Source organism: Rhinoderma darwinii, chromosome 12 (assembly GCF_050947455.1).
Source record: "Rhinoderma darwinii isolate aRhiDar2 chromosome 12, aRhiDar2.hap1, whole genome shotgun sequence".
NCBI classification, from domain to species: Eukaryota; Metazoa; Chordata; class Amphibia; order Anura; family Rhinodermatidae; genus Rhinoderma; species Rhinoderma darwinii.
In genome coordinates this window covers 9,493,840-9,507,199 of record NC_134698.1, presented here as the reverse complement: position 1 = coordinate 9,507,199, position 13,360 = coordinate 9,493,840, and the positions used below count along the sequence as shown (strand labels likewise).

General features: G+C 45.3%; 2 protein-coding genes across 7 annotated transcripts in view; both read right to left on the bottom strand.

Moving 5' to 3' along the window:
- Nucleotides 1-2,096, bottom strand: part of RPRD2 (regulation of nuclear pre-mRNA domain containing 2) — a 54,877-nt gene extending 52,781 nt beyond the window's left edge. For all 3 annotated transcript variants that reach the window (XR_012851265.1, XR_012851266.1, XM_075843364.1), the window contains exon 1: nt 1,657-2,096. Coding sequence is in view for 1 of the 3 variants with exons in the window: in XM_075843364.1 (XP_075699479.1) it covers nt 1,657-1,849 (193 nt within the window). In the remaining 2 variants the exon portion in view is untranslated. The remainder of the gene's footprint in view (nt 1-1,656) is intronic.
- A 7,544-nt stretch (nt 2,097-9,640) lies between these two features.
- PRPF3 (pre-mRNA processing factor 3) overlaps nt 9,641-13,360 on the bottom strand; it is a 50,715-nt gene continuing 46,995 nt past the window's right edge. For all 4 annotated transcript variants that reach the window (XM_075843385.1, XM_075843384.1, XM_075843386.1 and 1 more), the window contains 2 exons: nt 12,538-12,599; nt 9,641-11,375 (listed from right to left, as the gene is read on the bottom strand). In XM_075843385.1, coding sequence (XP_075699500.1) covers nt 11,229-11,375; nt 12,538-12,599 — 209 coding nt within the window. In that variant the 3' untranslated portion in view covers nt 9,641-11,228. The remainder of the gene's footprint in view (nt 11,376-12,537; nt 12,600-13,360) is intronic.

Here is a 13,360-nt window from a genome sequence, read left to right as displayed (position 1 = left end):
AACGGCGGACCGTAATTACGGTCCCATTCATATCAAATTGTCCACAGACCCCTTCCCGTATATTCACGGGAAGGTGCCCATGCCGTAGGAACTCTCCGTAAAAAATAGGACAAGTCCAATTTTTTTTATTTTACGGACCATGCGCCCATACTTTATAATGGGAGTCCAGTCCGCAAATGTAGACGACTGTCCGCGACCGTAATCACGGGCACGGTCGTGTGCCTTACTAAACGTGCCGTGGTGACCAGTCGGATAACCGCTACCATTGCTACGAAGACCTGGGATAAGAATGCCACGTTATGTGCATTGGTAGACATAGATAATATGTGAGAAACGCGCTTTAAAGGAGATTTTCCCACCATTACAAGGATATCCTCTAGGTGTATAATAGGTGGGGGATCTGCTAAAATAAAACCGAGGTGGCACGTGCCCCAAAGGGGTTGTCTGGGCACAAGGCGGTTTTTCAAACTGATGATCTCTCCACATAAGGTTATCAGCATATGATCCGTGGGGGTCTGAACCGATCAGCTGCTCGCGGGCCCCGCATGTTTGGCAGTGGCCGGTGTCGGAAGCAGATGGCTCCGTACATTGTATAGCGGCCCGCGCTGCAGTAATGCAACTCCGCTCCCATTCACTTGTACTGCAGTTCAGTCGCTACACTCTAACCGGAGCCATTTGTTCCCGGAGGCAGCCGGAATAGCTAATCGGTGCGGGGTCCGGGCGTTAGACCACCACGATCATATACTGATGACCTATCCTGTGGAGAGGCCAACAGTATGAAAAACCACCCCGTGCCCAGATAACCCCTTTAAAAGTTGCTTCTTATTTCCATTCGGGTATGTCCACACGCTAAACTAAAATCGGCAGGAAAATACGGAGCGGTCTTCACGGGAAAACAGCCTCCGATTTTCAGCTGTTTTTTAAACCACAACCGTTTTTTTGGAGCTGTTTTTCGATTGACCCAATGGCTCAAGTAGTGACAAGCACTTCATTTAACAGGGCGTTTTTATACGTGCCGTTTTTCAAACTGACCCGTAAGAAGACGCTAAGTCGGAACGAAACTTCATTTTTCCCATTGAAATCAATGGGCAGATGTTGGAGGGTGCTCAGCTTTCGTATTTTCTGGCGTTTTTCGATGCGTTTACGCCCTTAAACGGCAGAAAATAAGCCGTGTGAACATACCCTTAAAGGAACAAACTGGGGCACAACTGCTCTTTAGACATATTTGGCGCGTACGCTGGGAGCTCTCACGGCGCACGCTAAACGCACATGTGAACAGAGTCTTATATGCGCTGACAAAGCTGTTGCTGGGACTTGTAGTGCAACTGCAGCCCTAAATCGACCCCGCGGGGCATGTAGGTACTTGTAGTTCTACCAAACAACCACTGACAGCGCATCAACATAATAGAAATCAACGACAGATTGCGCCAATCGCAAAAAAAAGTCTTCTGACAGGGAATGCTGGTACTTGTAGTTCCACAGCAGCAATCCTGTCAGCGCCTGGACGTGAGGGAATACTCATCCCACATGTGCATGCTGAGCCTTGTAGTACCACAGGGTGAGTATATAGCGCAGAGCATGCTGGGACTTGTAGTTCTACAGGTCATGGCAGTGACATACCCTCCCCCCTGTGGTGATGATGGCCGCCATACTTACATCTGCGGAACCACTTGAGCCAGTAGTGCACGATGGTGGAGTGGTGCTTCTTGTTCTCTATACACCAGCCGGACAGGTTCTGGATGGACTCCATGGTGTTGGTGACTGCCTGCAGCTTTCTGTCCAGAGCGGCTTCCAGGGCTCCGGCAGAGGCCTTGCTGCTACTACCACTGCTACTGCTGCCGGCCGCCATGATTCCCCCAGAACGCTCTGCGGCCGCTGAGAGGAGGGGGGGGTGTGTTTATGTTACAGGCCGAGAACGGGGCCCGCCATGAGGAGGAAAAAGAGACGAGCGAAGGTTTAGATAGAGTGACACCGGCCACAGGAAAGTAATGTGGCGGGGAGAGGCCTCCGTTAGAACGGGGAATACGAAGACTGCGTCACCGACGAGCAGACACGACGCGGGGGCGCGCAACTGGGGGCGCGCTAAAGAATAACGAGGAGGTGGCGGGGACGCGCACGAAGGACACGCCCCCCTCCTCTCACAGCGCCACTGCCTATAAAAGAGGCGGGAAAGTACTGTACAAATGAGCGGCTGAGGGGGAGCAGTCATGCAGAGATGTAAACGTACAAATAAATAAAAATTAAAAAAATACATACATCAAAGGCCAAATTGGCTTCAAATGCTAAAAATGTGGCGGCCTGCACTCACCACTAGGGGGAGCTCACTGCATTTGGATTTATATAGGTTCTACTTTGGCGCTGTTCACGTTTGCGTGGGAGCCATATTTGCAAATTTCATTACATTTGGCAGGAGGAAAAGCGCTGCATGCAACCCGATCCTGTCAGGACCCCAACAGACCCCACTGAAAGTCAATGAGGTGCATTTGGCATCATTGGTATCAGTGCTGCAAAGCGTTGTGACTTTCTTTAAAGGGTAACTAAACTTTTGAAAAACTTCTGACATTTGAGAAGTTTTTCAAATCAGTGAATCACTAAAACGAAGAGGCAGAAGCGCTCAGGTGAGCGATGTGCGGCTTTATTTCTGATCGGTTTTCCTCGGACCGATGTACGTACTCAGACTTTCTATTCAGAGGAAAGCCGTTCAGAAACGAAGCTGCACATCACTCACCTGAGCGCTTCTGCCGCATAGATTTTGCAATCGGTGGGGGTTTCAGTGCTCGGACCCCCACCTATCAAAATTTCGTACATGTCACAAAGACACGTCAAAAGTTTTTTAAAAAGTTTAGTTACCCTTTAAACAAAAGCCTCAAGGTAGATGTGAACGGAGACTAACCTCTTCCCGCAGAATAAAGTACTTGTACATCACAAGCGGGAGGTCATTTCCACACGACGACATACATGTACGGCTTAATGATGGCACGGTCACAAAGGCTGTGTCCGTGCCATCATCCATGCATACTTCCCATCCATCCCGGATTCTGCAGCACAGTCCCGGATTCCAGGCGGTGTCCCGGGCGGCCGGTGGTATGTCCCTGTTTCAACTGTATCTGGGTCCTCAGGACGCATATAGTTGAATCCAATGCTGAACCAGGGAACAGTCAGCTCCCTGCTTCAGCATTTAAATATGGAGTCCCGGGCCAGAGCAGTGCAAGCTCTCTAGCCGGGGACTCCTATCTTGGAAAAGGCCCTGACGTCACTGTCCTTATATGTACAGGGGCTCCTCCTGGACAGGAATCCCTGGCCAGAACGTTGCCGACGCTGTGGCCCGGGATTCCGCTCCTAGAGGGAGCCCCTGACGTCACTGTCCATGTATGGTTGTACCCCTTTGCGATACTTGAAAGTTGGGAGGGTGGCTGTGATTGACAGGGTAACGACTGCAATGCTCCGCAAGTTCTGACACTTTTCTATCATAGTCAGCAGTAATTTGTACTACAGTAGCTCCTTCGTGGGATCGGACTAGACGGGCTAGCCTTTGCTCCCCATCAATGAGCCTCGGGTGCAGGGGCGTAACTAGGAAAGACTGGGCCCCATAGCAAACTTTTGACTGGGGCCGACCCTCCCCTGGGTATCACACAACCCCCCCTTATAGTGACTCCCTGTAGATTCTGCCACAGCGCCCCCTGTAGACAGCACCACACAGCCCCCTGTAAATAACGCCACACAGCCCCACCCCGCTGTGGCTAACGCCACACAGCCCCCCTGTACATAGCACCATACAGCCCTCAACCCCAAAAAAAAAACGGCTTTATAGTTTGTCCTACCAAAGAGATGTATCCCCTCTCCACAGGAGAGGGAATACATGTGTGATCGCTGGCAGCGATAAGGAGAACGGGGGACCGAAGGTCCCCTGAAGTTCTCCATGACAAACCTCGGACTTCCGGCATCTGCACAGTTCAATAAAAATGAGCGCTGGTCACGCATGCGCACAGGCGCGACCGGTGCACAATTAATTTCTATGGAGCTGCCGACACAGACCCCGAAAGTTTGTGGTTTGTCATGGAGAACTTACTTCAGGGGACTTTCGGTCCCCCGTTCTCCTTATCGCTGCCAGCGATCCCACATGTATCCCCTCTACTGTGGATAGGGGATGCACGTATTTGGAGGAACAAACCACTACAGCGGTAGTTACGCCACTGCTCGGGTGCCCATGACTGTCGTTGGTCCACCGGTTGTCCTTCATTGGAGCACTTTTGGTCGGTACTAACCACTGCGTCCTGGGAACACCCCACAAGACCGACAGTTTTGGAGACAAGTCGTCAAGTCATCACAATTTCGGTCCTTGTCGCAGTCGCTCAGATTCTTACACTTGCCCATTTTTCCTGCTTTCAACATCACTGATCACTTGCTGCCTAATAACCCCCCCCCCCCCCCCCCCCGTCACCAGATAATCTATGCTATTCACTTCACCCGTCAGTGGTTTTTAGCGTTTGGCTAGATTCACGCTGTACATTTTTGTTGCGTTCATAACACGCATTGTGTTTTGTTTTTTTTGTAGAGTTCATCAATCAAAACCAAAAAACGCATGTGGAAACCGCAACAAACACGTACTGTGTGAACCCAGCCTCATGGATGATCAGTGAAGAAGTAAAAAAAAAAAAAAAAACTGTGAGGCGCCTTGCACACGGCCGTGCACGTAATCACAAAGCGCAATTGTGGGAACGGACGGCCGCATTTTAAAAAGCAAAAGATAGGACTTTTTCGGTCCATTTCTATGGCTCAGACACCTTCCCGATATTAAAGGGGAAGGTGTCCGTGGACAATAGAAGTGAATAGGTTCGTAATTGCAGCCCGCAATTACGGATGATTTTTACGGTCGTGTGCATGGGGCCTCAGGCTAGATTTTACATTTTTCATGTCCGAGGTGCATCCGTGCTGCACCACTGCGGGCTGCGAAATCAGGCATCCCTCCATAGACTACAGTCTATGGAGGGATGCGTGAAGCGCAAAAATATAGGACATGTCCTATTTTTTTCACGGACCCTTTACACGCTCCGTGGAAACAGACGTGTGAACGGCCCCATTGAATTACATAGGTCTCGTTTCAACGGCCGTCACACAGACGTATTCAACGCTTGTTGAACCCTACCTAAGGATAAGTAAACACGTAGCATAAATACTGCGGTTTTTGCAGCAGAGAAGCAGGGAATTCCGGCTGAAAAAACTGCACCAAAAATTGCATGTCCCTCTGCCGTCCTGCAGCCTGGCCTCCTGGGATAACGTTTATCCCGTGACTGCTGCAGTCTGTGATTGGCTGCAGCGGTCACATGGGATGAAATGTCATCTAAGGACGCCGGCCTGGATCAAGAAGCACAGAATTCTGGGTAAGTATAAAAAACATTTTTCCCTGAGTTGCGTTTTTTGCGGCAGAATCGCAGATTTTCCGCTGCAAAAAAACGCAACATCTGCCATTTGTTGCGGGTTTACCTTCCATTGAATTCATTAGGGAAAACCTGCAACACAAAAGCAGCGATTACGCAAATACAATTGACATGCTGCGAATTAAAAAAAAACGCAACGCAGGTCAATTTGAGCGGTTTTTATCGCTCATTATTTACGCGGCGTGTGGATGAGATTTGTCCTATTTCATCCACTTTGCCTCTACTGTATTATGGTGCTGATTTTCCGCAAAAAAAATTTTTTTTTTTTATATATATATACAGCATTCGCCGTGCCATTAAAACGACATGTTAACTTTATTCTGCGGGTCAATACGATTACGGCGATACCAAATTTATATACTAGATTTTACCCAAAAAAAAAATAATTATTTTGTGTCACCCTATTCGGAGAGACAATTTTTTTTATTTTTCAGTCACCTGAGCGGCGTGAGGGATGATTTTTTTCGCGGGACGAGCTTTAGTTTTTAATGGTACCATTTTGGGGTACATGGATGGAAGTTTTTGATCACTTTTTATTACATTTTTTGTGGGAGAGGAGATGCCCAAAAAAAAACAAACTAAAAACTGCGATTCAGGGGTGTTAAAAAAGAATTTACGCCATCCACCGCGCTGGTTAAACGGTTATACTGTAATAGTTCAGACTTCTACAGACATGACGATACCAATTATGTTTATTAGATTTTTTTTTTTTACAATGTTTTAGGGGGAAAATGGAAAAAGGTTTTGTTTTTTTATTTGTTTTTTCGGCCATTTTTTATTTTACCAATTTTTACTAATTCCCCTTGGCGACTTGAAGCAGCGATTGTTGGATGGCTTGCACTATATACTACAATACGAATGTATTGCAGTATATCGTGTTTCTGACAGGCTCCCATCAAGCCAATTGGGGGCCGATGGGCTGTCAAAGGGGGTTGCTCTACTCTTTCTAACGCCTTAGATGCCAAGGTCGCTATTGACCACGGCATCTAAGGGATTAAACTAGGGGGATCCCGCTCGTTACAGCGAAGTGTCTGCTGTAACATAAAGCAGACACCCGCATGGGATTCATGCTGCCTGGTGAGGTGGCCAACAGCTGGCGGATGCCGGTGGTGATTGAATGGGAATTTTTGGGATGGACAGTTGGGCATCAGACTAAAACCCACTTCCACCTAGAATTTAGAGCTTTAACCCCTTGACACTTGACATAAATCGTAGGTAATCGCTAGGAAGGCGGAGTATGGAGCGGGCTCAGGGGCCTAGCCTGCTCTATGCCCAGCAGGTTTCGGCTGAAACGACGGATGCCGGCCTTTAGGCCAGGTTTCTATGGGTCGGATACGCTGCGCAAAAATCACGCATGTTCTGGGTATGTTTTTTTTTTTCCTGAGTTGCGATTTTTGCAGTGGAATCGCTACAAATCCACAGCACTTCGCTTTCTGTTTGAATCCCCATTGAATTTAATGGAGAAAACCCGCAACAAATAAATCAACGAAAATGCAGAAAAAAATTGAAAATCGGATTTAAAATTCCGTACCGCAGGTCAATTTATGAACGTTTACGCGGCGGGTTTTTTTTCTGAGCCGTGGGCATGAGATTTTCTAAATCTCATCCACTTTGCTGCTTCTGTAAATTAATTTCCACACAGAACTCAGTTGCGGAAATTCTACAGCGTTTACGCTACGTGGCAACCCGGCCTTGGGGTAAGGCCCCACAGAGCGGAGTTGATGTAGCAGACTGCCAATTAATAAAAAGTGGTTAAAAAGTCGTATATACCCCAAAATGGTACCATTAAAAACGACCGCTTGCCCCGTAAAAAAAACAAAAACTTTCACACCGCTCCATCAACGGAAAAAAAAAAAAGTTATTTCATCTCATTTTATATACATGATGAACGCCGTAATAGCAAATCCAAAAAAACAATGTGGAGGAATTGCTGTGTTTTCCTGTCCACCCACAAATTTATTTTTCAATACATTATACAGTCCAATAAATGGCGCCATCGAAAACTACAACTCGACAAGGACAGAAAAATAAAATAAGTTATGACTGGGAGGACAAAACGAAAAAAAAAAAAAAATTACTGCGCAGGAAGGGGTTATCTGACCACAGACGCCACTTTAACCATCATCGCCGTGGATCTGGTTTCCGACAAACCGCTTTTTTTTTTTGCCGGTGGGTGCCGTGACTAGCCCGACATCTCCCCGGCAGCCGCATGAGAAATGTTGCACTACATTACGGCTATTCAGATGCATAGGGCATCCATGCAATACACGGAAGGCTCAAGCCAAAAAGATCAGCTTTTTGTTCTGTTGTATAGAGGGGCCCGACCTGGGCAGGACATTCATAGTCTAAATAGGGTCTATGGGGAAAAAAAAATAATGATACAGAGGCTGCAGAACTGGAGCCTCAATTAGAACCTAGCTACCACTTGAAGGTTGAGTATACTGGAAGCTAGACCACCTACTCAGCTAAAGATAGGAGACCGCAGCAAACAATACATACAAAACCTGGAATAACCTCTACATCACTCCATCAATCACCTCCCAAAAAAATGGAATAAAAAGTGATCTAGTACACCCGCTAGATATAGAATAATATATACAAAAACAACTAGTACACCCGCTAGATATAGCTCTGGAGTATAATACAGGATGTAACTCAGGATCAGTACAAGATAAGTAATGTATGTACACACTGTCTCCACCAGCAGAATAGTGAGTTCAGCTCTGGAGTATAATACAGGATGTAACTCAGGATCAGTACAGGATAAGTAATGTATGTACACAGTGACTCCACCAGCAGAATAGTGAGTGCAGCTCTGGAGTATAATACAGGATGTAACTCAGGATCAGTACAGGATAAGTAATGTAATGTATGTACACAGTGACTCCACCAGCAGAATAGTGAGTGCAGCTCTGGAGTATAATACAGGATGTAACTCAGGATCAGTACAGGATAAGTAATGTAATGTATGTACACAGTGACTCCACCAGCAGAATAGTGAGTGCAGCTCTGGAGTATAATACAGGATGTAACTCAGGATCAGTACAGGATAAGTAATGTAATGTATGTACACAGTGACTCCACCAGCAGAATAGTGAGTGCAGCTCTGGAGTATAATACAGGATGTAACTCAGGATCAGTACAGGATAAGTAATGTAATGTATGTACACAGTGACTCCACCAGCAGAATAGTGAGTGCAGCTCTGGAGTATAATACAGGATGTAACTCAGGATCAGTACAGGATAAGTAATGTAATGTATGTACACAGTGACTCCACCAGCAGAATAGTAAGTGCAGCTCTGGAGTATAATACAGGATGTAACTCAGGATCAGTACAGGATAAGTAATGTAATGTATGTACACAGTGACTCCACCAGCAGAATAGTGAGTGCAGCTCTGGAGTATAATACAGGATGTAACTCAGGATCAGTATAAGATAAGTAATGTAATGTATGTACACAGTGACTCCACCAGCAGAATAGTGATTGCAGCTCTGGAGTATAATACAGGATGTAACTCAGGATCAGTATAGGATAAGTAATGTAATGTATGTACACAGTGACTCCACCAGCAGAATAGTGAGTGCAGCTCTGGAGTATAATACAGGATATAACTCAGGATCAGTATAAGATAAGTAATGTATGTACACCGTGACTCCACTAGCAGAATGGCGAGCGCAGCTCTGAAGTGTAATACAGGATGTAACTCAGGAGTAGTAATGTATGTACGCAGTGACAACCAGCAGAATAGTGCAGCACAGTGGCTAGCACTTCTACCTTGCAGCGCTGGAGTCCTGAGTTTAAATCCAAGGACAACAATTGCACAGAATTTGTATGTTCTCCCCTTGTTTGCATGGATTACCTCCCACACTCCAAAAACATACTGACAAGGAACTTAGATTTTGAGCCCCACTGGGGACAGTGCGTGATGTAAACATCTGTACTGCGCTACAGAATATGTAAGCGCTATATAAGTAACAGAAATAAACAGAGCTCTGGAGTATCAAAAAAAAGTCTGTAACCCAGGATTAGTACAAGATTAGTAATGTATTTACACAGTTCCATAACTTTTTTGTAGACATTCTATTTCTGAAGTGTTGGTATTCAAAAGGTGGACATACCCTTTAAATTGTCAAAACAGTGTGAATGATCACAGGTCTGTGTCATCGCATAAGAAAAGCCGTAATAATTGTCAAATCGACTCAAGTTTTGTCTTTTGTGTTTAATGATCTTTGCATAAAGAGACAAGATGTTACTTTCAGCAATGCAAATAAGGCTCCGCTTAACCCAAAAAAAATAAACAAAAACAAAAAACAAAAAAAGCCTTATTTTAAGAGTTTAAAAGTTATTTTTTTCTGAAGACACAAGCTTTGTATGCCTCTCCCTGCTCAATAGAAGCGACACACCAAATCTGTATACACCTTCTAAATATTAAAAGGGTTCTCTGGGATCATGTCAATAAAGTTGAGTGAAGAGACTCTTAAAGTGTAACTATTATACCGTATTTGTATTTTAATAGTTAGTATTGAATTAGAGGGGTTGTCCAGTTTTGGGGTTGTTTTTTTTTTTTATACTGATGACCTATCCACAGGATATGATCGGTGGGGGTATTTAATTGGTTGGGGGTCCCACACCTGGAGCCCACACTGATCAGCTGTTCCGGCTGCCGGAAGCTATGGAGGGGTCGGTGCCGGAAACAGATGGCCCCGTATACGATATATCGGCCGTGCTGGGTTACTCCAGCTCTGCTCTCATTGACGTGAATAGGAGCAGAACTGCAGCACAGCCGCTATACAGAGGTCGCAGTCTTCAGCTATCGGCACCGACCCCTGCATAGCTTTCGGCAGCCGAAACAGCTGATCAGCGTGGGCTCCAGGTGTCGAACCCCCACCGATCATATCCTGTGGATAGGTCATCAGTATAAAAAAAGAAAACCCAAATTGGGCAAACCCTTTAAATGGGAGCTATCAAAGTCTGTATGCGGTGAGCTCCCCCTAGTGGCAGCTGCAGGCAGAATTTTTAGCATTTAACTATAACAAACATATTTACTCGTAGCCCAAAAAATATATATAATTCCACTGCCTATAAAAATATATGAAAACGGCACAAAATTTAGGGCTATCGCAATGAGAACAACTTTAAATAACAATAGGTACACTTTAATGCACTTTAAGTGCTTGGTCATATGGGATCTCCATTGTTTACCTACATGTGGCACACATTTCGGGATCTATAGACACCCCTTGTCCATGGACATGCTGCATATAAACAAACAGCGGTATATGTAATAGTGTATCCTGCGGTTTCTTCAATAAACTTTATTAAAAAAAAAAAGATTCCCTTTTTTTTTTGTTTTTCAGCAATGATGCTTTCTGGCCGTTCACTGAATGGTCAGGTCTTTCTGGTACACCTGGCATTGGTTATAGAGCTGTGATATTCTATTACATATGAAGGTATCAGATCGTCTCGCGGGCAACATGGCTGGAAACAATACTAGAAACCCCCTTGGCTTTTGTAGTAGGTAATACAAGGATCATTTTCAGAAAAACGGGCTGATCGCCCAGTGAGCGGATGACATACACTTCAGGTCTAATTCAAGATCCATGAACCAAAGTGGATACTATTTTTTATTTTTCGGAAATCCGGAAGTTGATATCGGCTTGTGTCCAGTGAACGCACCTCAGGAGAATGTAAGGAGATCTGATATTATCCACCGTCTGAGGTTCCCGCTTTGTTTTTGGGAAAAGTACAACGTTGGTAAATCTGTGACATAAAACTCAAAAATGGAGCTCAATCTGCCGTTTCCAAAACTGATTGGCTCAGCGCTAGGTCCCAGTAGTGCTCGGTCCCGTGCTTCTTAAAATGTTCCCGTGCCATGTTCTCTGTGGGGCACTGTTTGAATTTAATGTCCCCGAAACTGCGTTCTTTGGCCGTCCCCTGAAAAATGACCAAGTGGTATTGATTATTATGGAGAGGAGGATGTGGTTATATAAAACAGAACGATGGCCATCTCCCTAGTCTGGCACTCAGTACTCTGGAGGGTTTGATCATTTGACACGACTGATTGGCTACAAAAAGCCCGTTTCCTCTGGAGGACCGGGCCGCTGTTCACATCTGCGCTCGGGTTTCCGTTTTCGCCATAGGAACAAAACAAAAACGACTGAAACCCAAGGCACCCGACGGAACCCATTGACTTTAATGGGTTTAGTTGGGTTTCCGCCATAGCTGTTCCGCAAAAACGGCGGCCAATAACCGAGCCTCCGACGCAGATGTGAACTGAGCCGTATATGAACAGCCCATTTATTTCAATGTGCTGTTTATTTTTGGTGATACTTTCCACCAAAAAGAGATTGTACAGAGTTGGAAATATCATTTTGGATGTTTACAGAATGACCATTCTCCCTGAAATAAAAAAAAAACATATATCATTTTTATTTATTAGGAATCATTAGTTTTATTTCGTTTTCTTTTGTTAAAGGGGACCTCTCACTAGGTCATATAAGTAGAACTGGTTATCTGACCTGCGTAGCGCTGTCTCCCTGATTCCAGAACTGTTTTTCTTTTTTTCCTGGACCCTCCCGTTCCAGAGATATGGCTCAATATTGTGTTGGTTCCCTATATGCTAATTTGCTGTAGTTTGCCAACAGGGTGGAGCTAGCTTCCCTGCCTCTGATGCTGACCAATCAGCATGAGGCAGTTTAAGGGTAGCTCACACCCTGTTGACCAACTACAGCAAATTAGCATTGAAGGAGCCATATCTCTGGAACGGGAGGGTCCATGAAAAAAAGAAAAACAACGATGGAATCAGGAAGAACGCGCTATTCAGGTCAGATAACCAGTTCAATTTATATCACCTAGTGATAGGTCTGCTTTAAGTAGTTAAAACTTGTATTCAGCTACCAGTATGACCTATTATACAGTGGCCAAACAGCCCAGTTATGCAGTCATACAGAGTGTACCACACAACCGCCATATATAAAATCGCACCACTCAGATGGTGCCAGTCTAGTATGTTCCAGTAGTAAATGTGCCACATTCTATCCCATTTGGTACATTTTTTATTACTAGGGAGAAATCTAATCAATAATCCGGGACTCACCTCCCACACTAAAGTGCACTTGTTGGACTTTTTTACAGTTTCTTCATCTGAATCATTGTCACCTGTAAGGGAAAAAGCTCATTCTAGATCTTATGCCGATTAACTCAATCATAGTCAGGACACAGCACAACAGATTACTGATGAGATACAAGATTACATAATGTAGGGCTTCAAACACCACCAAAAAGAAAAAAACCTGTGTCATGCTCCGCCCCCTCCAGCTCTGCACTAGGCATAGCACAGTGTATCACTTTTGTCTGGAGTGTTCATTTAACGTGTATACACAGTGCCACGCCTGGCAAAAATTATAAGCTTTCCGGGGAACAATAAAATCCATAGATTAACCCCTTACGTACCATGCCAACTTTGGCCTTGAGGACCAGAACAATGTCTTGATTTTTCCACTTTGCATCCGAGCACTCGTAACTTTTTTTTTTTTGCTCAATGTAGCGGTTTGAAACCTCTGACACGATCAAAAAGGGTTCCATCCTCACTTTGAATGCCGCGATCAGCGTTGATTGCGGCATATAAGGCGTTAACGGCGATATAAGACGTTTTTCTGATCTCCGCCGTTACAGCGGGCTGCGGCCTTGTGTTACAACTATTGCCCTGCTCCTGATTGCACGAGCACACTTGCGAAGCCTGCACGATCAGCTGGACGACTACGGTCTTCCTTATTCGGCAACGTCCTGCTGCTCGTGACGAGGATTCACTGCTAAGCTGGCCATACACTTTAGATAGCGGTCACTCGGCCGACAGCTATTCCTCATGACTACCCCATACACACTCGGCTCGGCTGAGCATGCATGTGCTTTCAATAGGG